We start from the raw sequence: 22718 nt of genomic DNA, 5'->3' as shown, positions 1-22718 counted from the left end.
AGCTATGTCTTCTATTGTTCAACAGGGGATATTACTAAGGGAAGCACAAGCAGAGTATGTTTCCTATAGTAACTAAATCCTGCTAGGCCTACAAACGGGAGGTGGACTATAGAGGATTCAACGAGGCTATAGGAGTCACCCTCGTGAGCTACCACTGATCCAGAATGTAGGCTACATCCACAAGTAACCCGGTCTAAGCACCACGCTTACACGTACAATTACTACTTTAACCTAGAGCGTCCTATAGATTAAAGCACTCAAAGAGTTATGAACATGATGAGCAATATAAATATGATGCTTACTTGAATTAAAAGCTGATTAACAGAGAATCCTCAGAAGCAAGCTCAAGTAGAACTTGACTCCACCTAGGTACAAGCCATTGAAAGAGCATTAACAGGCCGGCACTTCCTCCAAACTCTTTCCTCACTCTCTATCTCACTATTCTATTTTTAAGAATAGATCCTATGGAGGACTAATGTTCTCTTGATTGCTGGCTCTAATCCTGAAGATATGAATTAGGGTTTTAGGGATCTGCTGAGGGAGGGGGCAGGGGCTGATATATATAGGTCAGAGCGTCCAACGTGAGTCCTTGGATCAAACCGACTTAAAGGACGATGTAGATGCAACCTAGGAGGCGGTCGAGAACCGACATTGCGACACGGAAGCTAGCAGGTGGGCATAGGGGCTGGTGGCCTATAGGTGGGGCCGGTCGACCCCACATGGTAGCCCTCGACTCCTGTTTCAGTGTGGTGTCCTCTAGAGTCCTCTAGAAACTTCTGGTGCCTGTTTTGCGGTAGATAAGCCCGATTAATTCTGACATGTAGGTTCACCTTGATGGTTTTCTGGATAAACCCTACAGAAAATACAGATTCACCAAAACTCATGGAATTTGTTAGTTTAAACCCCTAGACCTATGTTGGTGATCACAATTGTGCCCTTATACATGTTTTATTGACGGTTTATAATGGTTGTTAACTACCATCAACAAGCTCCCCCAAGCTTAACCTTATATTGTCCCTTAGCAAAGCTAAACGCAGCAAAAATGGATCAGGAGTTGCTACAATGCTTTCACTCCTCAAAAGTACACATGCATTCAAACAAGAATTCTCCTCTGGATTAGAATAAACCGATCTGACTTCAAACTTACCCATATTACCTTCAACCATGGGGCTTCTTAGCCTTCACTTAGGTCTTAAGCAATTGAAAGACAGAACAATTAAGTCAAGCACTATGTCTCAAGTTCTTTCCTCAACTATTATTCCAGAGTTTTTTTTCAAAATAAAACTCAGAGCTTCCATTATATAACACTCTCAAATCTCTCAATGTATGTGGTATTTGTGGATTCTCACCATGGCAATGAAGATGTTATGCCTTTTTCTCTTCCTACCACTAAGGTTTATGTGGAGTTTATAGGTAGGGAGAAAGCTAGAGCATACTTGCAATGCATATATTGTAAAGTCAAACAATGGATCTGAAAGTGCAATCAAGCCTTAATTGTGGGTTTTGGTGATAATGACCACGCAATTAGAGGACTAATGAGATTTATCGAGATGACAAGCAGGGAATCTATAATCGAGGATGTTATACAAAATGGAGGAGCCCCCAAATTACAAATGTTTATCGCTTCAAATTCAAAGGAGGTTTAAATTCTTTTATATTTTGAATTCGAGTATAGGAAAAGTCATACTATAAAGGGGGACACAATGCTTAAGCTAACATGTGCTACCAAGTGCTCAATCCTACACATATATCCTCAGTTTCATAGCTAAGACAACCAGCACTTCACTCTTACCCTTGCTATCTTGCCTGGTGCGGCAGTGCCGCACATGGAGAGAGGCACTATCGTAGAGCGGCACTGCCGCACTTGAGCCATGGCACTGCCATGACTTAAGTGACCATTGGGGACAAGGGGGGTATTTATACCTTTCCCCTTTCTTCCCAACATCTCTCTCTTCCTCAACCATTTAGCTTGTGTAGAAATAGAAAAGTGCTTCTGTCTCTTCTCCATTGGTGACCTTGAACTCCCAAGCTTCTCCATTGATTTCTCCATCAATCCTTGAGAGAAAAAGGTGCCAAACTCGATTAGAGAGCAGATCCACTTATTCCCAACCTCTAAAGAGCACTTGGTTCATGTTTTGGCCGGCGGTTGTATTTGTTACTCTTGGAGCTTGGCTCCTAGCCGGCTAGAGCATTGCCCATGGAGCTTGCCAACTTGGGTGGCAGCCCTAGGAGGTTTATAACCACCTCTTACAGCTAGTAAACTCATCCCTCATCTCATGAATTAAGTCTCTTGACTTGAGAACGAGGAAGGGTTAGAAAGCCCTAAGCGTTGGTGGCTAACCTCAACAACGTGGACTTAGGCAAGCCTTAGTGGCGAGCTGAACCACGAGATAAATCATTGTGTCACCTTGCACTTGCTTTACATTCTTGTGATTCATATTGTTGTTGATGTGATTTCTAGGTTTGAGATTGATCTACTTGTGTGTGGTGTTCCTACCACTTCTTGTTGTCGATCTATGTTCAATATATCTCTTGGATCCAAGTTTCCTTTTACAAATTTTGAATTACATCATGAAGTTGTCTATAAGTGCGGCAGTGCCGCTATTCTGGCTCTACAGTGTCGCGCCGCAGCAGTGCCACGGGCATAAAGCAGCAGTGCTGCGGGTTGAATTTGACAAAAGTTCAAGTTTTGTTTTAACAGACCTATTCACCCCCCCCTCCAGGCTATCTAGAGATCCTACAAGTGGTATCAGAGTGGGCTACCTCCTGTGCGCTTCATCGCATGAGGTATGGAGCCTAGAGGAGGAACTAGTGGCATGAAGCAAGTGGATGTTGATCCAGAGTGGGTTGATCTGCATGACAACGATAGCCGCGAGTTGAGCATGTCGACAGCAAGCAACACCACGCTACCACATCTTGAGGCAACTGATGCCGAAAGAGCTCACAATGATGATGAGAGAAAAAAAAGGAAGGAAGTAAGAAAGCTCAAAAGAGAAGCAAGAGAGAAGAAGAAGGAGCAGCTGTGGTTAGAAGACAAGAAGCAAAGAAAAGAAGAAAGAAAGCTCAAAAGAGAAGCAAGAAGAAAAAGGAGAGAAGCTAGGAAGAAGAAGAGAAGGCAACAAATGCATCATCAAGTGACATATCAAGTAGTTCTAAAGATGGAGATGATGATGAGTCCTACCAAGTGTCGAAAGGGGGCAAGAAGAAGAAAGGTGTGGCAGAACCACCCAAGATAACATGCTATCGAAGGCGCTCGTCTTCCACTAGACACTAAGCATCCTAAAAGTTAGCTACATCGGACAGTTCCGTCGAGCACACCCCACGGGAGAACTCAAATCAATCCATGTTTTACCTCCAGAATCCAATAATGAGTACAAGCTTACAATACTTAGTCTATTTCACACAACAAGAGTTCTTGGAAGTTATTTATTACAATACTAGGGTTCAGAGTGCGATAATTAAACAGCGGAATGAAAATAAACATCTAGCGAAAATGATACAAGGATCTGTCTGTGCCCACCAGAAGAATCCTCCACACAAGAGCTACTCCTCAAGCTGCACCTGCAATAGGGTAAAATAAACCCTGAGTACACAATGTACTCGCAAGACTTACCCGACTAATGAGAATAGTTTCCCAACTCTTAGGGATATGATAGGCAATATTGGTTTACTGTTTTCTTTTTGTTTGCGAAAAGCATTACTAGAAGTATGTCCTTAAGATCAAGTTTAATTAGTAGTCATGATTACTTCATTAGCTAACCATTCTAGGTAAGCACATGTTCTACTTTCAAGCAAGGGGTGAGCAATCAGAACCAATTTACCATCTTTCATATTCCAGTTCTAACTACGGTGCTAGACCATAGCCAAGTCGTACCGTCTCACAGAAATGGCAATTCATGAACCAATGTATCCTAGCTGGGTACCCTGAAACACACTCCTCGCTTGTACCCCAGGCACAAACAAGACCAACCCATTACACTCTTGTCACGGGGTCCAGGCCCCCGTCCAAACTTAGACTCCAAGCCCCCACACTTGAGACTCGATCTCAATATGCTGCTTAGACCTCTACCTTTCCCCGCCTCCAATCAGTCAGTCCGAAAAGAGCTAGAACCCACAACAAGAGCGTAACGAGCCTTCCCGCTCCCATAAGCACGTATGTACTCAGGATAATAAGTTGGTGACCTGACTACCATCCACAACAACGGATGGTCCCCAATCAACATGGATAGGGAAAATAGTGTAACCATGCTAAGGCACATGACCGCGGGATACAACTCGTTACATCCACCAATACCCATACCATATCATGAGAGTAATTATAATAATCATCTATTGTGAGTAACAGCAGGTTACTCACGCTACCGAAAACCTAAGCATAGCAGCTACTCGAACCTACACTAGTAAGACTCATAGGACAGATATATCTATGCATGTGGTTTCCATAAAATTCTTGTATCGTAAATGCACATCATATATATACATATAGTGATTATCAAAAATAAGGGTTATGCACTGGGGCTTGCCTTGGGTAGGCGCGGTGTCAGCCGAGTCAGTCGGTGGTGGCTCCAGGACCTCCTCCTCGTATTCCTTGACGATCTCCTCGAACTCATGATTGTCTGTGGTCACTATCTCAACCAACTCGTTCCCTACATGCATGCGATAATGATGCAACCATTTAGCATTTAGGCAACAACAACTCTTAAAATAAGAATACGCACACCAAGCTACTAAGCTAGCTCTAATGATTAAGATACTAATCTAACTATCATCTTCATCAAGCAAAGTGTTGGGTTTAACTAACAAACCCTTAGCTTGGCAAATTAAGGATATATCTTTATTTCTACTAGTGATTTAATGTATATTGAAACAAAGTGCATTTAACTACCCTAATGCTTAGTCTATTCTAAGGCTATAAAAATTACAGTGAGCACATAATAATACAATGAAGCTACCATAAAAATTTCAGGACTAAAGCTATCACCAATTTACCACAAAAATTCCTAAAATAATTAACTTAATATTATTAAGCATTATCAAATGATTTAATAACTCCTAATATCAACACATATAAGTATGAACTAAATACACCAACAGATAGATCACAACTTTCGGAACCTAACAAAATTTGTTTCATAATTTTTGGACACCTACATGATTTTATATTAATTACCAAAGATCAGCTTAGAAATTAAATTAGAAAACCATTTCTAATTCCTTAGAAAAAAAGGACAAGTTAACCTCCCATGCGTCCCACACGCGAGGCCCGCATGACCCAGTGCGCGCGCTTGCGTGGCGGCCCACAGATACGCCCCACGCGGACACCAACCCACGCGGAGATAACCCACGCCGGGGAAAGCCCGCTCGCGCTGGCGATTTTGCAAAAGAGACCTTGAACTCCTCCCAATTTACAACTAAGTACTAACACTATTTTCTTCTCTCTCAGACCTTCTCACTTAAGCCCCCTGGCTTTCCTGGAATTCCCCCGCGCGCACCCCTGGCTAACCCATGCTCGGCGGCGCGGTGAGCGGTGGCATGGGGTGGCCACGCCGGCCACCAGAGACCCACACTAGCTCATCGGTCAGGCCGAGCAGCAACACGAGGCTGCAGGACGCACTGGAGTTAGCTGCGGCGGCGCGTGGCCATCCGCGATAGTGGCGCGACTCGACAGTGGTCAGCAGAGAGAAAGAGGGAGACAGGGCCAGCAAGTGGGCTCAGCACGGCTTCGCCTTGGCAGGATGTGATTGGCATGATCAGTATGTTACACACACAGACGCAATCAGACAAGCACGTGTGTCCATTTTCCGGCATGGCCCACACGGCCGCAGTGCCATAAATGGCAAGGAGACAGCGAGCTCCACCATGTGCGCGCGGTTGCAGCGAGCACCAAACCATGCCAGCAGCGGGATAGGGGTGTAGAGGGAGGCATGGATGTGATGGTGAGGCGATGGCACCTGCAGCGACTGTGTCACAACATGAGGCGGACCGACAGCGTGGCTGCGCGGCGAGGTAGGCGATCGCGCCACTCGGTCGTGCGAGGTGCAGCAGTGGCTCCATGTGGCAGAGCCAGTGGCAGCCAGGACAGGGTAGTCGCAGTCAGCCATGTGTGGCAGCACGCGTGTGCATGTAGAGCAAGCCAGCGTGGCGACGTCGCGCCCCCAAGACGTGGTGACCGTGCTCACCCGATGAACTAGCCCAAAATCACGTCTTGCACGAATTTTAAAGCACCTATAACAACTAAATGGTTGCTTCTGGACCTAAATCGTCGTCCCCATGCTCAAGATGGCATGTGAGGCTACCAACCAGAGCTAAAACACGACACCATCCCTTAACTCCATTTCACAAAATAAATTGCCAAACATGGCATTGTCTTGTTGTCTATAAACTTTAAAATATTCTAAGTCTTTGAGCTGAACTTGATTCCAAGTTGCATTTCTAGGCCATTAGAAGCATTAGCTAGAGAAGTTATTTTTCCACAGCAAGAATTTCATTATCATCTACAAAGTCCATACTCCAAACTTTATTTAAGTGTCACACATATGTTCTATAATGCTTTTGCTTAATAAAAATTGGTTTTCAACCCTACTTGATATACATGAACTATTGAATCAACTTTCATTTAACATTTTTATTAGTCATTTTAGGTAACAAGAAATTGATCTACACACTTTATCACATGGTTTTATCACATAAATATGATGCTCATGACATGGTTTAGTGGTTTGTTTAGGGTGTAACACCAAGGGTGTTGCAAAAGGAAAGGGCAAAGCCAACAACAACAAATATGCCGCTGTATCCTTTAACTATTCTTCTATACCTATGACTAACCATGATCGGAGGTCTTTCATCAATGTGCCCATGGGTAAGCTACCTCATTTTGATGGGACTAACTTTGCCAAGTGGAAGCACTTGATGAGTGCCTATCTTATAGGTCTTCACCCCGGCATTTGGAAGATTGTTTACAATGGATTTGAGCCACCGGTTGATCCCAAGAACCCAACACTAGAAGATATGAGAATCATTCACCTCAATGGTCAAGACACAAGTGTGTTGCTTAGTGCTTTTGATGGTGATGAGTACAATAGTGTGATTGGGGTTGATGTTGCCAAGCAAATATGGGACACATTGCACCTATCACATGAAGGGGTTGACAAAGTGAGAAAGGCAAGAATTGATTTGTTGATGTCAAAGCTCAACCGGTTTGTAATCTTGGATGGAGAGGGGCCACAAGAGATATTTGATAGGTTGATGACACTAGTGGGCAAGATTATAGGCTATGGTTGTGATGAGCTAGATGATCACAAAGTTGTCAAGATTATGTTGGAGGCTTATTCATCTAGAAATGAGACTGTAGTGACTCTAATTAGAGACAAGAAGAAGTTTTAGTACTTCACACCAAATGATGTACTTGGGAGAATCTTGACCTTTGACTTGCAAAGAGAAGAAGCAAATGAGAGGAAGAAACTTAGAGAATTGCAAGCAAAGCTATATGGCATCAAGACCAAGGATGTAGCTCTCAATGCCAACAAATCAAGCAAGCAAGGCTCTACAAGCAAGTACAAGATCAACAAGCAAGCTTCAACTAGCAAGCCCAAAGCAATCAAGCAAGTCCAAGAAAGAGTAGAAACCACATCATCCTCAAGTGAAAGTGAAAATGATGATGATCAATATAAGAAGGTTGATGATGTTGCTATCTTTATGAAGATGTTTCACAAGGGGCTAAAGAAGTAAGGCTATAAGGTAGTGAAGAGAAAGTTTCTAAACAAGAAAAAAAGGACTTGCTACACTTGTGGTAGCACTGATCACTTCATTGCCAAGTGTCCATATGAGATCAAAGACAATAAATACAAGAAGGATAAGAAAGAGGACAAGGCCGACAATAGAAAAGAGTAAGAAGTACATGGGAGATGCTCATATTGGGCATGAATGGGACTCAACTAAAGAGAGCACAAGTGAAGAGGATGAGAAGGTTGTAACCGTTGCTATTCACAAGTCATCCCCTACAATGTCCGATGATGACTACTACTCCTCTCACATTTATCTCATGGCAAAGGGTGAGAAGGTAAAATCCAAATCGAAGGCCAAATCTCCTCCACCTCCTAGTGACATCTCTAGTAGTGATAGCTCTAGTGGTGATGAATCTAGTGATGAAGAAATTGATCAAAGAACTAAAAATTTGGATGGAAGGACCAAATTATTCATCACTAAGCTAATGGAGGATTTAGAGAGTGTCCAAGACGAGCTAGAATCTAGAGAAGACACTCTTATCCAACAAGAGGATCTCTACATTACTAACAAAGAAGCTTTTACATTAGAGAGAAGTGAGGTAGAATTCTTGCGCAAGGCTTTGGCAAAAGAGCAAGAGGACCATGCTATTATAAAGAAAGTAAATAGTGCTCTCCAGAAAAAGTATTGTGACTTGGATGAAAAGCACAAAGAACTTGAGCTGCAATATGGCATTCTTTGGGACAGCAACTTACATCCCCCTGAGGCAAAAGAAATCTCTACTCCCTCCACTAGTCAAGGTTGTGGAAAATGTTATAATCTTGATTTGAATGCCTATTCCACTAACCTTGTCAATATAGAGGCTATGAGAAAGGAGATTGCAAGGCTCAATGACATCATTGGTAAAGGGTGCATGATGGGCAAAGCTCAAATCAATGGCAAAAAGGAGGAACAAAAGGGGCCACAATACAAGCAAGGAAAGCATCCCTCAATCGCCTTGACACACAAAAGGAGCCAAAACAAATGGAAGAAGGATAGTAAATGTCTATAAGTGTGTGCAGTTTAAGAGGAAGGACAGAATTGGTACAGATCAGCCTACACACCCCGCGGCAGTACAGCGTCCCCAAACGACAGTGCCGCGCAGCGACAATGCTGCGGTGAAAGGTGGCATACTACAAGAGAAACACCTTTGCAATGGATAGATGGCAACGATTAATTTATTAGTTGCAATGAATAAGATGACAACGTTTATCAAACCGTTGGAAGCATATCCGTGCTCTTCTGAGCGGCTCTGGGCTCTTCTGAGCTATCCGGGACGTGCTCTTTGTTTCACTTCTGAGTTTTCATCAGGCGTAGGTTGCTGATTACTGTCAAGTTGCTGCTCTTTAATTTAATAATAATTAATTAATAAGCGGCAAAAACAATCAAGCACAGGTTTCGAACCTACGACCTCTTGGAACCATTGAAGCCATTACACCCCGTAGCCAGTAAACCCATTACCCATTTGCGTTTCATTTCCTCACTAAATTTTACTTATAATAAGAACAAGGCCGGATCCAGAACTTATAGCCCCTCGCTCCTACATACGCAGGAAATATATTATCCTGTACGCAGAAAATATATTGAAAAAATAAAAGTATTAGCATTGTGAAGGTATAAGACTGAAATCAAATGGCTATAAGTGCGCCACAGCTTAGGTGTGATTTCTAAAAAACAAAAAAATGCCTTTCAATATTTGATTTCTAAAAAACAAAAAAGTATAAGACTGAAATCAAATGGCTACAGGTGCGCCACGGGATTTTTAAAAACAACAAAACGTCTTTCAAGATTTGATTTCTAAAAAAATAAAAAAAGTTTTCATATGGATTTGAACCCATGACCACCTAACAAACTGAACAACTCTCTACCATTAGGCTACACATGCTTTTGTTGGGACATGTAGGACATTGATTTTTTTATCACATTTCGTAACCTTGTGATAGGCTGCACTAAAGACTTCGTAACTTTCTCATATGATTTCTGATGAAGATGAACTTTATACCAAAATTATAGTACCTTTCGAGATCTACAACTTTATAGTTCAAACTTTTTTGAGTTGAGGTCGTTTGGATATCCAAATATGTATCATAAAATTTTATAGAGTTAATACCAAAGGAGTCCATATGCTCTAAACTCACAAGTGAGTGTGTAGTGGTAGAAAAGGATCTCGGATGGAGAAACAACCAAAATAAAAGTTGTAGATCTCAAAAAGTTATAAAACTTTATAGTTCACAACTTTTTTATTTAAAGTTGTTTTGATGTTGAGTTATTTGTTTCACCAGATTTAATAGAAGTCAATACCAAAGGAATCCATGTGCTCCATAGTTATAAGTGAGTGTGTAGTTGTAGTTAAGGATGTCATATGGAGAAGCGACCGAAATAAAAGTTGTAGCTCTCAAAAAGTTATACAACACTGTAGTTGACAGCTTTTTTCGTTTGAAATCGTCTATCCACCAAAGATTACATTTAATTTCTCACATTTAAAATTCGATTTTTTTGAAAAAAAACTCAGATGGAGAAATGACCAAAACAAAAGTTGTAGATCTCGAAAAGTTATGCAACTTTGTAGTTGATGACTTTTTCATTTAAAATAATTTATAGAGTGAAAAATATGACCGAATTTCCTCACATTTTAAATTCAAATTTTTTGTATGACCTCGGACCGAGAATTGACCAAAACCAAAGTTGTAAATCTCTAAAAGTTATAAAACTTTATAGTTGACAATTTTTTTATTTGAATTCGTTTATAGTCCCAAATACTCATTTAATTTGGATATAACACTATTAACCATATTTTATTTTATCTTGCGCAAAAAACATATTTTAATTTAGATTCGATTTGCTGGATAGAAAGTATCAATTTAATGTAATTTAATTTTCTAGGCCTAATTAAATGCCTAGATAATTTTCAGATGTCTTACTTTATTAACTATCGGATTTAAATACTAACACTAAAATAATAATATAAATTCAACGTAATCACAAGTTTTTGGTTTTGCCTTTTATGGCTCCCGCCATTCTTTCCCTCGTAATCAGTAATTTTTTTTTGTCATGTTTTGCTCCCGCCATTCTTTCCCTCAATTTTTTTATTTCGTACCTTTTGTCTCCCACACATCTAATCTATTTTTTGGTTACTCATACTAATGGTTGAGAAGTCTAATAGTGGGCCCACCCTTCATAGAGACTAGCTAGTGAAGACTGCGTGAAAACAGCATGAGAACCGCCCCCTGATTGTGGATCTCGTCAGTTATCCCAGCTGAATCGTGGTTCCTTTTCTATTATTCTTTTCCATCGCACAAGCACAACTCCATACCTCTCATCTCCCTGCTGCAAACCACTACGCAACCACCGGCGCAGTAGCGACGCTGCGTCCCCGCACCAGCGCCAGAGGCTGCACCGCGCCGCCGCAGGACAACGCTCACGTGCCCCCGCACCCTCGCCGGTCCCTGTCGCCGCCTCCAGAGGTCACCGTCGCTGGTCCCTGTTGCCACCTCAAGAGAACGGTGTTGGATCGATCCCTTCTTCCGTGCAGCACGGGGATGATCTGAGCTCACTTCTTGGCCGCAGGTTCGTAGCACTCTCCCGCCTTCTGCATACTTCCGCTTCTTCGCCGCTCGCGACGAGTTTGCGCCGCCGCAGCGTGCGTGGCTGGTCGATTCCTGAATTTTTAGAATTCTACTAGAAACCAAGCGCAGCATTGCCTCGCGTCTCCCTGTGTCGGATCAGCCCGTGATGTGAGAGAGTCCATCTGAAGATGATCAAAGACGATCAGTGCGTTGCCCAGCCTTTGCGCCAAACTGACCAATGGATCTTTTCGTGTTTGAAATGAGTTGATGATCTCTTGTTTGGCGCATGCTTGTCTGAAATCAAGCTCGAAAGTATAATAGCAGTTCGTACAATAATAAGATCTAACATTTCCTTACATTAGTTACTCACATTGAGTCACATTTTAATCATTTTCCATTTATCACTGCTGAATCATTTCTATGTAAAGGCAACGCTTATTGTCTCATCAAGCAATCTGCAACACAGAACAATCATGAGCACCCTTGATTAAAAAAAAGGACCAACCAATAAATAGCTATACCAGTCTCTGCTAATCAGGTGGGGCATTAGCACAAGTGCAGTGGCTAGTGCCCCAATTGGAACAAGCTGTGAGACACCATCATCTCTTATTGGCATAATGGCATAACAGTCCCAAGACTATGCATGCCAGGATTAGGCATTCCGCGTCCAATGGGATAGCGGTAGCCATGACCACCTGTAGCCTGTAGGGGACATTTGCAGCATTCAGAAATTTCAGGCCTAATTCAACGAATGAAATTGAATGCCAAGAACAATACAGGATACCTGTTGCTGACCACCCATTGGCATGGGCTGCCGCACTCCACCAGTGCCAATAGCCCAACACGCCTACTAGCAGTAAGCTGTGGTTGCTGACCCTACTGAACCATAGGCATCATAAAGTTCAGCATTGGACCAGCAGGCCTCATCCCAGGCATCAGACGTTGTTGGAAGGCAAATCCAGCCTAACAAACAACACATAATTCATCAGATCACAAATATGATTACAAAGACACCAAGGAGTTCAGGTTAATAACAGGATTCCTAATGCATCTTACAAAGCATAATTTCATATGTATCCATCAACTTTCAAGGCAAGTCACAATAAGAGCAATAGATGTGTGATTGTGCACAGTAAGATTTCGTGTTATTGAGGGAAAATACACCAAGCACATATATGAACAACTGAATGATACAATGGTACAATTGAATTGGATTTTTCATACCAGATTTATGTCAAATATTTATTTGTTTTTAGTTCACTGCAGAATGGGCAAGCTGACAATGTGGATGATGATGATCTGTAGCCACATTACAAATACCTTAGTCTTGTAGAGAAGGTATGCACACTAATATGGATGAGAGATTTTTACTATGGTTGGCACTGGCAAGCTACAACTAGATGTAACACCCCAAAATTTGCCACTTTTGAAAATAGGTATAAAATGATTTGTTTCTGAATTTTGTGCTCATAAAACATAGGAAAATAAAAAATTTTATTAAATCAAAATTCATCATAAGGTAGCGACATGTTTGTGCATACATGCCCTTGCATTTGATGTATTTTATTGAGTGGTGTAGATTAAAATTCAAAATGGTTTGAAATGCTTTTAAAAAGAAAGTAAAAATGGCTATGAAACAAAAGAAAATTTGAAAATAAAAGAATTTAAAAAGGTGTAAAATTTATTTTTGGAGAACTTACCAAAATTTCTCAATTTTATTTGAATTAAAAAGTGTGTTTCAAATCATATTTGAATTTGATTTGGTTTGCATTTAAATTTGGCTTTGAAAACAAAATAGGAGAAAGATTTGGAAAAAAAAAAATCTCCCTCTCCCTCTCTTTTGGCCCAGCACCCCGGCCCTCTCCCTGTCTCCCTCTTCCTCTCACCCGCGTGGGCCGAGGTTGGCGCGCAGGCCCACTACTCCTCCTCCTCCGTTATTTTTTTTCTTTCTTTTCTTTTTTTTCCGTGGCCGTTTTCTCCCACCGGCCTAGTGGCGTTCCATTCCTTCCACGCCGGCCTAGCTTCCGTGGGCCGCCCTTCTCCTCCCCGCTCGGGCCGAAGCCCAGGTCGCCCCACTCCCTTCCCCGCCGTTCCGTAGCCCAGCTCAGCAGCCGGTGGCCTCAGCCCAGTCGACGCCGCACTCGCGCCCGTTACCTCCTTCCTCTCTCTGGCCGACATCCTGGCCCCGCTCCATCTGTCGCCGACTACCCGGGCCTGCCCGTCAGTTCTGCCTCCTACCTCGGCTCGTCATCGAGACGGACTCGCGCCGAGTGTCCGTGTCCGCCCCGGCCTTGCCGTTTGCCGTGCGCCCACGCGAAGCGCCCTATAAAACGAAGCCCCGGTGCCGCACGCTGCCCCTATCCCCTAATCCTAGCGCCTAGACGCCTCGCCCTAGCCCTAGCCGCGCCGTGCACCTTGGTCGGATTTCGTCGAGCCACCCACCGCCGCCACTAACTCCGCCGCCGATTCACCGCCGTTCGGGGCCGTACTGAGCACCGAGACGAGGTAACGAACCTAATGGCGCTTTCCCCTCCTTCTCCCTTGCTCCTATCTACCGCAGTGTCTCCATCGTAGTTTCACCGCAAGCTCCCAGCAACCCAACTCGCCGTCGCTCACCACCGTGTTGTCGCAGGTTTCCTTGAGCCCTCCACCGAGCTCGCCTCGAGCCACTCTTGCCCCCATAGTCCTCCCGTGCCCTGTGGTGACCGGAAGCGTCGAAGCCGACGTCGTCGGCAAGGTCTGGCCATGGAGCCGCTGTCTGGATGCAGCCGCCGGCGACCTCATATGCCCCAACCAATCACAGCCGTCCGATTCGCGATCAACATCCCAGATTAGAAGGTAACGGTTCGCAAGCACAACTGCTAAAGAGTCCCCGTGCTTTTTAATAATTGAACCTGCAGTCCAAAACGTTTTCCTTGAGTCCGTTTTCTTCTTTGGAAAGCGTACTTTGTTTCGGTTAGATTGAAAATACGTTTTCACTTATTTACAGATTTGCCACTGATTTTGTTTTGGCCATAACTTTTCAGTTTTAACTCCGATTTGATCCGTTCAAATTGCGTTAGGTTCGTAATTTCATAATCTACGTGTTCATACTACTGTTAGATGTGTTTTCAACTTTTAAAATTCGTGATTAGATTTAATCTATTATTTTGTCAAAAGAAATCTTATTTAAATCATATCTTCTACGTCTTAACTCCGTTTTGAGCCATTCAAGTTGCGTTAGATTCATAGCAATGAGATCTATGCGTTAGTAACAGTGTTTATCATGTCACTAATGCTAGAATTTCATGGTTTAAATCGTATCTTGAATAACAATTATGCAACTGGGTTTTATAAATAAAATATGATTTGTCTTACCTTAGTATTATATTTCAAACTCAAATTTGACTTAATTTATATTATCTATAAAATATATTATATATGTTTTTATATAATTAAAACACATGAAACTAATAGTTTTATGAGTAGATCTTTCGGTAGATGTATCTTTTCAACCGTAGCTCCGATTAGTGTGCTCTTTCGCGACTGTGTGTTCGTAGCAATGTGTAGAATCGTGTTTCAAACTCTTTTACTTATTTTTCTATGATTGGTGTATTGTTCTAATTTAGTTCTATTGTTTGCTTCGTATACGATTGTATGGATGCTTGTGTGGTGCTTTATGATTAAGTCCAGTCGGTGAGATATACGTGGTGATCAAGAAGAAGAAGAAGAACGTTGAAGATTTAAGCGTACCGAAGGATCGGTATTTTAAGGCAAGTATAGCATGGGATCTTTCTTGTTACCTATTCACCTTTAATCATTTAGTTCAAGCTGCATGTGTCTACCTTGACTACCAATAAGGATATCCTAGTCTTTTGTACTTATACCTTGTTACCTTTGGGTTATTGCATTGGGTAGTATGATGCTAGTGCTCAACTACAACCATGATCTTGTAACTTGACTAATGGAATATGCAATAAACATTAAAAGATGCTTTTTAGCAACATGGAACAAGGGGGCTAGGGCATTGGGTTATTTTATGGTGCTCTAGATTCCTCTCCCTAAGGACTTATTTGTAAGTGATTTATCCGGGATTTACAGTACAGCTGTGAGGGCTATATGGCTCTGGCTTTAGCTCAGTATGAGGACCTTTTCTAGCTTGTTAGTGGTTACCTTTATTGACATAAGAATGGCTTGCCGAATCAGGTATAGGACAGCCTCTACTCTTATGTGTATAGCCGTGATGGAATTGTGCCATTCGACAGGGGGGTTCCTATATCTGTTTGCCGAGTGAATCTAATGGCCCTAACTTGTTAGACGAACCTTTGAAAGGCTTCATAGTGAACCCTGCCGACCTTCCTTGGTAGTGGGTCAAGAGGTTGGCCGCCTCGGGCGAAAGGGTAAATCACGACTCACAGTAAAAGTGTACAACCTCTGCAGAGTGTAAAACTGGTATATCAGCCGTGCTCACGGTCACGAGCGGCCTTGGAACATTTACGGAATAGATGATGAATACTAATGATATGGATGATGAAGATGCTCACTAATGATTAATTGTTTATGCTATTCATTATTCATGTTTACCTGATCATGTGTTTATGGGCTTGTGATGAACTTGTTGCCACCCAATTGCTAAAAGATGACTCATTAAAAGCTAATCGCAGTTAAACCAGTGTCGGCCTTTTGAGCCTCATGAACCCCATGTTAAATTTGTTGAGTACGACATGTACTTACGCTTGCTTTATTTTTCAATTATTTGGATAAAAATCTCGGATGGGTACCAGATTGCTAGAGTTTGAAGAAGTTAGGCTTATGATCAGCCAGTCAGTTGTCTCTATGGATTTGGAGTCTTCGCTTGAAGATCGGAGTTGTCTTTCCGCTGTCTATACTCTGAGGTTATATTCTTTACACTAATACGTTATGTATTTAAGCATTGTCTATTGATATTACCCTTATTTGTAGCTATATGTGAGATTTGACTTCCTGGGCTCACATATGGTGTGTATCTGGTTTTGTTCTTAAAACCGGGTGCTACACTAGAATTTTATGCTGTCATTTAACTGTGACCTGTGCCTTGCGCTTGCAGAGGCAAAATGTTATGAAGCAGAGAAAAATAGATGTTGTTAGCTCAAAGAAACAGGTAAGAACAGCTATTTTTTCAGTGTTTAATGATTGTAAGGTATTTTAGTTAAAGATTCTTTTGGTTCCTCTGTAAATAAGGTGGCTGAGCACTCATATGAAGCCACAAATCTGGTCTCATCTACCCCAGCCACAATAAATATTAACATACAGGTAACTATTCATGAAGCACTAGCTGTAGATTTTCTTTTAGACAAGTTTCTGCAATCCTTATTTCAACTTTAGTCATTAGTGTTTACTTCATGCTTTACCCGTGACACCTATCTGGTGTGCTTGTCTTGTTGACCTGATTGATTACTTAGAAAAAAACTTATGAATTTTTGTTAGGCTGAACTGATAATACCTTATTTATTTACTTACATGTTATGGCACATGGCCTTAATAACCTATCTCTGTTCTGATTCATTTTGTTCGTGAAAGAAAATATTAATTTATTCTTATTCACTATAGATGGAGCAAGATGATTATGTAGAGCACAAGGATCTGCCGGCACATTACAAATATAATTGTACTAAACATAAGGTTTGCACACCAAACTAAATACATGGATACAAAGCAATATATTATGTTCATTTTACTGGATACCGTTAGTGCCTCTGCTTTTTTACTTTCCTGACATGTGTTTCTTTCTAGAACAAACAAGGTATAGTACTCAAATGACAGTATTGTGTTAAATTTTATCATATCTTTAGTAAGTGGATCATTTCTACTAGACCATACCTTTCCGCAAATTGACTAGTAATTTCTATTTAATTACAGGAAAAACATACCCACAATGGTGTTATGGTGGATAAAAGCAAGTGTACTAATGAAATCAAGGTGCTGTATAAATAACTCTCTGTCCTATGAAGTTTATCAAATTGTTGATCAAATTATTGTATTTAAACTAGCACATATTACAGGTTGAAGCAAAGGAAACTTCTGCTACTCAAATTTTGAAGCATCTGACTACCAAGTAAATATTGTTTTAGCAATGATATTTTTGTTACATGCATATTTTTCACTAATAAGTTATCTGTTTTCACTTGTTTCTAGCAGAACAAGATCTCAACAAGGTCTAGTGCAACTGTACCTGCTAGTGTATAAGACACATCTCTTAAAACTTCATATTATCCCTTTCTTAATTGTTCTTACAGTTGGAGTCTAAGAATCCTCATATATACTTTTGTAGAAACATCATCGTGGCACAACAAATTGGTCAACTGGCAATTCAATGACGGTATAGTCATTTGATTTCTTGCAAGTAGTCTGATCTGTTATGTACTTATTTTTTTCCGTGCTTATATATGTGAACCAGGTTGGCACCAAAGTATACTTACAGAGCTGGAAAAATGAAAATAAGTCTGTTGCATTGGGTACAATAGTAAGTTGTGATCCAACACAGAAACTTGATGGTGTTCAGCTAGGCAAAGAATTTTGAATGGTTCGTGTTAGTTTTGCAATGGTAGATGATGAACCATTGATACGACCATACAAAGGCTACAAGGTTATTGGAGACGTAGAACGGTGAGTTACTGTTGCATGGCCTTCAACTTTTGTATGGTCTTCTCTATAACCCAATATAACTTTAGTTCTCATAAGTGTTATATTCAATTAATCCAACTTTCATCTGTAGATCAAGAAGATAAATATATGATCACATCAGTGGAACGCTAGACTAAAGTGAAGGAAGGAGAAAGGATGGCTGCTGGCATACTAAGACGGATCCCTTTATATGTTTTATATTTTGCTCACATAGGAACTTGTACTCCGGACAAAAATTGCGTCATGAATTATGTGGATGGTACTCATTGTAATGCAATTAATTCTTTATACTATATATATATATATATATATATATGGTTGAGTGTTCTTATTTTCTATGTGTTGGATGGTCTTGCATTTTTCATTAAGTTGTACATGAATTATCTCTATTTTTGTCTCCAAAATTAAATAATTATATGATATTAATGACTGAATAATTTATTTCTTACAACACATGTAAGTGTTGCAACAGACCAAATCTATATGTTACAACAAACCATAGAGGCCGTTCACCGATGGTTTTTACAAACACATATAAGTGTTGCCATAACCCATCATTATGCGTTGCAACTTTGCAACAGTTATTAGTACAATTTACCAACGCATAAATAAGTGTTGCAACAGATCCTTGCAACGCCACTTTAGGCAACACATATTAGATGTGTTGGTATAGGCCTTGCCAACATACATATAGACATTTAGTAATACATATTTGCGTTGCAAAAGGGGGTGTCATTTTGTAGTGGCAGTGCCGCACCCCGCAAAAATGGGAAGGCTACCAATTCTGTTCCTGATCAAACTAAGCCCAAGAAGAAGGTGTTCTAGTATAAACAGGTTTTCCAAAAGCCTAAGGAATCAATGTGGGGCACCAAGAACAAGTATGCCTATCAACCAAAGACACATGCACCTCGACAAAGCATGACATCATGCTTTGTTTTGAAGAACAACAGCAGTCGAAAAGTGGTTGCCAAATATGTTGGAAAGGAAACCAACATATATAGGGATATTTGGGTTCCTATGTTTCTTGTGACTAACATGCAAGGCCCCAAGTCAAGTTGGGACCTAAATCTAGCAACTAAACTTGTTTTGCAGGCGTACTCCTCTGGTGGATCAAGTTGGGTGCTTGATAGCTGATGTACAAATCATATGACCGGAGAAAGGAGTATGTTCTCATTATATTCCCCGATGACGCACTCAAATGAAAATATTGTTTTTGGAGACAATTCAAAGGGGGGTGTGATTGGTCTCGGTAAAGTTGCTATAACCCTTGAGCATTCAATTACAATTGTATTACATGTTGATTCGTTAAGTTACAATTTGTTGTCTGTTTCTCAATTGCGTGAGATGGGCTACAATTGTCTCTTTACACATAAGGGTGTGAAAGTCTTTAGAAGGGAGGATTCCTCTATTGTCTTTACGGGTATTAAAGAATAAGCTTTACTTAGTTGATTTAATCAAAAGTAAAGCTAAGCTTGTGACTTGTTTAGTGGTAAAATCTAGCATGGGTTGGCTTTGGCATCGCCGACTAGCCCATGTTGGGATGAGGAACTTGGCCAAACTTCTAAAAGATGAACACATCCTTGGACTAACAACTGTTCACTTTGAGAAAGATAGGATTTGTAGCGCTTGTCAAGCTGGAAAGAAAGTTGGCGTACCTCACCCACCGAAGAGCATCATGACCACCAAGTCTCAGGGGTAACAAATATGGTCTTGTTATTGTTAATGACTATTCCTGTTTCACTTGGGTATTTTTCTTGTATGACAAGTGCCAGGTTCAAGAGAAGGTGAAGATATTTGTTAGAAGAGCTCAAAAGGAGTTCGGTCTTCCCATCAAGAAAGTGAGAAGTGACAATGGGACCGGATTCAAGAATACTCTAGTTGAGGAATTTCTTGATGAAGAGGGCATCAAGCATGAGTTTTCAACTCCATATACCCCTCAACAAAATGGTGTAGTAGAGAGAAAGAATCATGCACTCATTGACATGGCAAGGACAATGCTAGATGAGTACAAAACACCGGACCTCTTTTGGTGCGACGCCGTCAACACCGCTTGCCATGCCATCAACCGCCTCTACCTACATAAGAAGTTGGAGAAAACTTCATATGAGTTTCTAACCAGTAACAAGCCTAAGGTGTCTTACTTTAGAGTGTTTGGGTGCAAATGTTTCATACTTAACAAGAAACCCAAAACCTCTAAGTTAGCACCTAAAGTTGATGAAGGTTTACTTCTTGGTTATGGATAAAATGAGCATGCCTACCGTGTCTTCAACAAAACCTTTGGGAGAGTTGAGATTGCGGTAGACGTGACATTTGATGAATCTAATGGCTCTCAAGTGGAGCAAGTTGATTCAAGTGTTGTAGGAAAGGAGGATCCACCATGTGAAGCAATCAAGAAATTGGCTATTGGTGATATTAGACCATAAGAAGATAAAGTCACTAAACTGGAGGTTCCTCAAGTTGCTGCTGCACCCATTTCTGCTGACATACCTGATGCTGAACAGCAACAGACCCCTGCTGCAACACCTGCACATGGCAGTGCCACATTAGAGAGAGGTAGTGCCGCACCTACACAGTCAGCAAACAGCTGATTCGACTCCAGCTTGTGGACAAGACCTACAACCCATATTTGAGCAAGAAGATGATGAAGGTCCAGAAGATGAACAAGAGACCATTGAGCATACAAGGCTAAGGCAAGCAATACAACAGGATCATCCCATTGACAACATCCTTGGAAGTCTTTGAAAGGGGTAACAACTCGTTCACATTTAGCAAACTTTTGCCAATATTACTCGTTTGTTTCCTCTTTGGGTGATGGCCATGCAAGAAGAGCTCAACAACCTCGAAAGAAACCAAGTGTGGACCTTGGTGGAATGACCCAATACCAATGTCATTGGCACCAAGTGGGTCTTCCGCAACAAACAAGATGAGAATGGAGTGGTGACAAGGAACAAGGCAAGATTGGTTGCTCAAGGTTTCACTCAAGTAGAGGGCTTGGACTTTGAAGAAACATATGCACCGGTGGCAAGGCTTGAAGCAATCCAAATGCTTCTAGCATGTGCCGCTCATCACAACTTCAAGCTATACCAAATGGATGTGAAGAGTGCATTTCTCAACGGCCCTATTCAAGAACTTGTCTATGTTGAGCAACCACCGAGTTTTGAAGATCACAAGTTTCCCAACCATGTTTACAAACTCCAAAAGGCGCTCTATGGGCTTAAGCAAGCACCTAGAGCATGGTATGAATGCCTTAAGGAATTCTTGCTTAAACAAGGCTTTGAAATAGGCAAAGCCGATCTTACCCTTTTCACTCGCAAAGTTGGCAAAGATATATTTGTATGCCAAATATATGTCGATGACATAATATTTGGTAGTACTAATCATTCTTTCTTTGAGGAATTTAGTAGGATCATGACCAAGAGATTTGAGATGTTCATGATGGGTGAATTAAAGTTCTTCCTTGGATTTCAAATCAAGCAAATGAAGGATGGAACTTTTATTAGCCAAACGAAGTACACCCATGATATTCTCAAGAAGTTTGACATGGTGAATGCCAAGCCTATTAAAACGCCCATGCCAACCAATGCACATCTAGATCTCAATGATGAAGGGAAAGCTATGGATACTAAGATATATCGCTCCATGATCGGCTCTCTACTTTATATGTGCGAATCTAGGCCCGATATTATGCTTAGTGTGTGCATGTGTGCTAGATTTCAAGCTAACCCAAAAGAGTGCCACTTAGTGGCCGTTAAGAGAATCTTGAGTATTTAGTACACACTCCTAACCTTGGCTTGTGGTATCCTAAGGGCTCTAAGTTCGATATACTTGGGTATTCGAATTCTGATTATGCCGGTTGCAAAGTAGATCAATAAAGCACCTCGGGGACATGTCAATTCCTTGGATGGTCCCTAGTGTCTTGGAGTTCTAAGAAGCAAAATTGTGTAGCCCTTTCTACCATCGAGGCTAAGTATGTTGCAGCCGGTGCATGTTATGCTCAACTATTTGGATGAGGCAAACCCTTCAAGATTTCAGATGTCGCTTCACCAAAATCCCACTCTTGTGTGACAATGAAAGTGTCATAAAGCTCATAAACAATCCTGTAAGCCACTCAAGAACTAAGCACATAGACATGTGACATCATTTCCTAAGAGACCACGAAACCAAAGGAGATATCAAAATTCATCATGTGAGCACTGAAAAGCAACTAGCCGATATCTTCACTAAGCCTCTCGACGAGTCAAGGTTTTGTGTTTTGCGTAGTGAGCTAAATATACTTGATTCTCATAACATGGTTTGAACTATAGCACACCTTGATTGATGAACTAGCATGGATAGCACAAATAAAGTGCAAAGGTTTAAATATTGTGCTTCAAAATGATTTATCAAAAGCTACTAGTACATTATGATCATTGTTTGTATTGTTTATTTGCTGCTGATCATAGTATACATGAGATATGTGCCCATATCCTATATATCGAGCTATGTTGTTAGTAGCTATTTTCCGCTGTTCTGGAGAGTGCGGCTGTGCCGCGCCTGTCCCGCTGCAGTGCCGCGCTACGGCGGTGCCGCACTTTGAATTCCAATTGTAATTCGGCCCACAATGGCCAGTTACCATGGGGACGATTCTTTCTTCTTATCCCATCTGGCCCTAGGTAACTCCCTCTCTCTCTCTTTCACCCGATGCGCCACTCTCTCTCTCTCTCTCTCCATCGCATGTCCATGTCCCCCGCTATCGCCGTGCCTCTGTGC

At 41.4% G+C, this 22718-nt stretch overlaps 1 protein-coding gene across 2 annotated transcripts; it reads left to right on the top strand.

Moving 5' to 3' along the window:
- The first annotated feature begins 11094 nt into the window (after nucleotides 1-11094).
- LOC136485228 (uncharacterized) lies at nucleotides 11095-18307 on the top strand. 2 transcript variants are annotated; one of them, XM_066482150.1, is made up of 11 exons: nucleotides 11095-11328; nucleotides 16091-16201; nucleotides 16393-16446; nucleotides 16527-16598; nucleotides 16896-16967; nucleotides 17205-17264; nucleotides 17348-17400; nucleotides 17484-17525; nucleotides 17617-17664; nucleotides 17743-17951; nucleotides 18061-18307. In XM_066482150.1, exons 3-9 carry the CDS (start codon nucleotides 16405-16407, stop codon nucleotides 17660-17662), a joined length of 387 nt encoding a protein of 128 aa, XP_066338247.1. In that variant the 5' UTR covers nucleotides 11095-11328; nucleotides 16091-16201; nucleotides 16393-16404; the 3' UTR covers nucleotides 17663-17664; nucleotides 17743-17951; nucleotides 18061-18307. The 2 variants fall into 2 exon arrangements, with proteins under 2 accessions (XP_066338247.1, XP_066338248.1); XM_066482151.1 differs by lacking the exon at nucleotides 16896-16967.
- The last annotated feature ends 4411 nt before the right edge of the window (nucleotides 18308-22718 follow it).

Source organism: Miscanthus floridulus, chromosome 10, assembly GCF_019320115.1.
Source record: "Miscanthus floridulus cultivar M001 chromosome 10, ASM1932011v1, whole genome shotgun sequence".
Taxonomy (NCBI): Eukaryota; Viridiplantae; Streptophyta; class Magnoliopsida; order Poales; family Poaceae; genus Miscanthus; species Miscanthus floridulus.
The sequence above is the reverse complement of the archived record's forward strand: the minus strand, read 5'-3'. Positions and strand labels throughout refer to the sequence as shown.

Coding starts and splice junctions, on each gene's coding strand:
- LOC136485228 (XM_066482150.1), top strand. CDS start 16,405: ATGAAGCAGAGAAAAATAGATGTTGTTAGCTCAAAGAAACAG. Junction 16,447..16,526: donor TTGTTAGCTCAAAGAAACAG/GTAAGAACAGCT, acceptor TCTGTAAATAAG/GTGGCTGAGCACTCATATGA. Junction 17,526..17,616: donor GTGCAACTGTACCTGCTAGT/GTATAAGACACA, acceptor ATACTTTTGTAG/AAACATCATCGTGGCACAAC.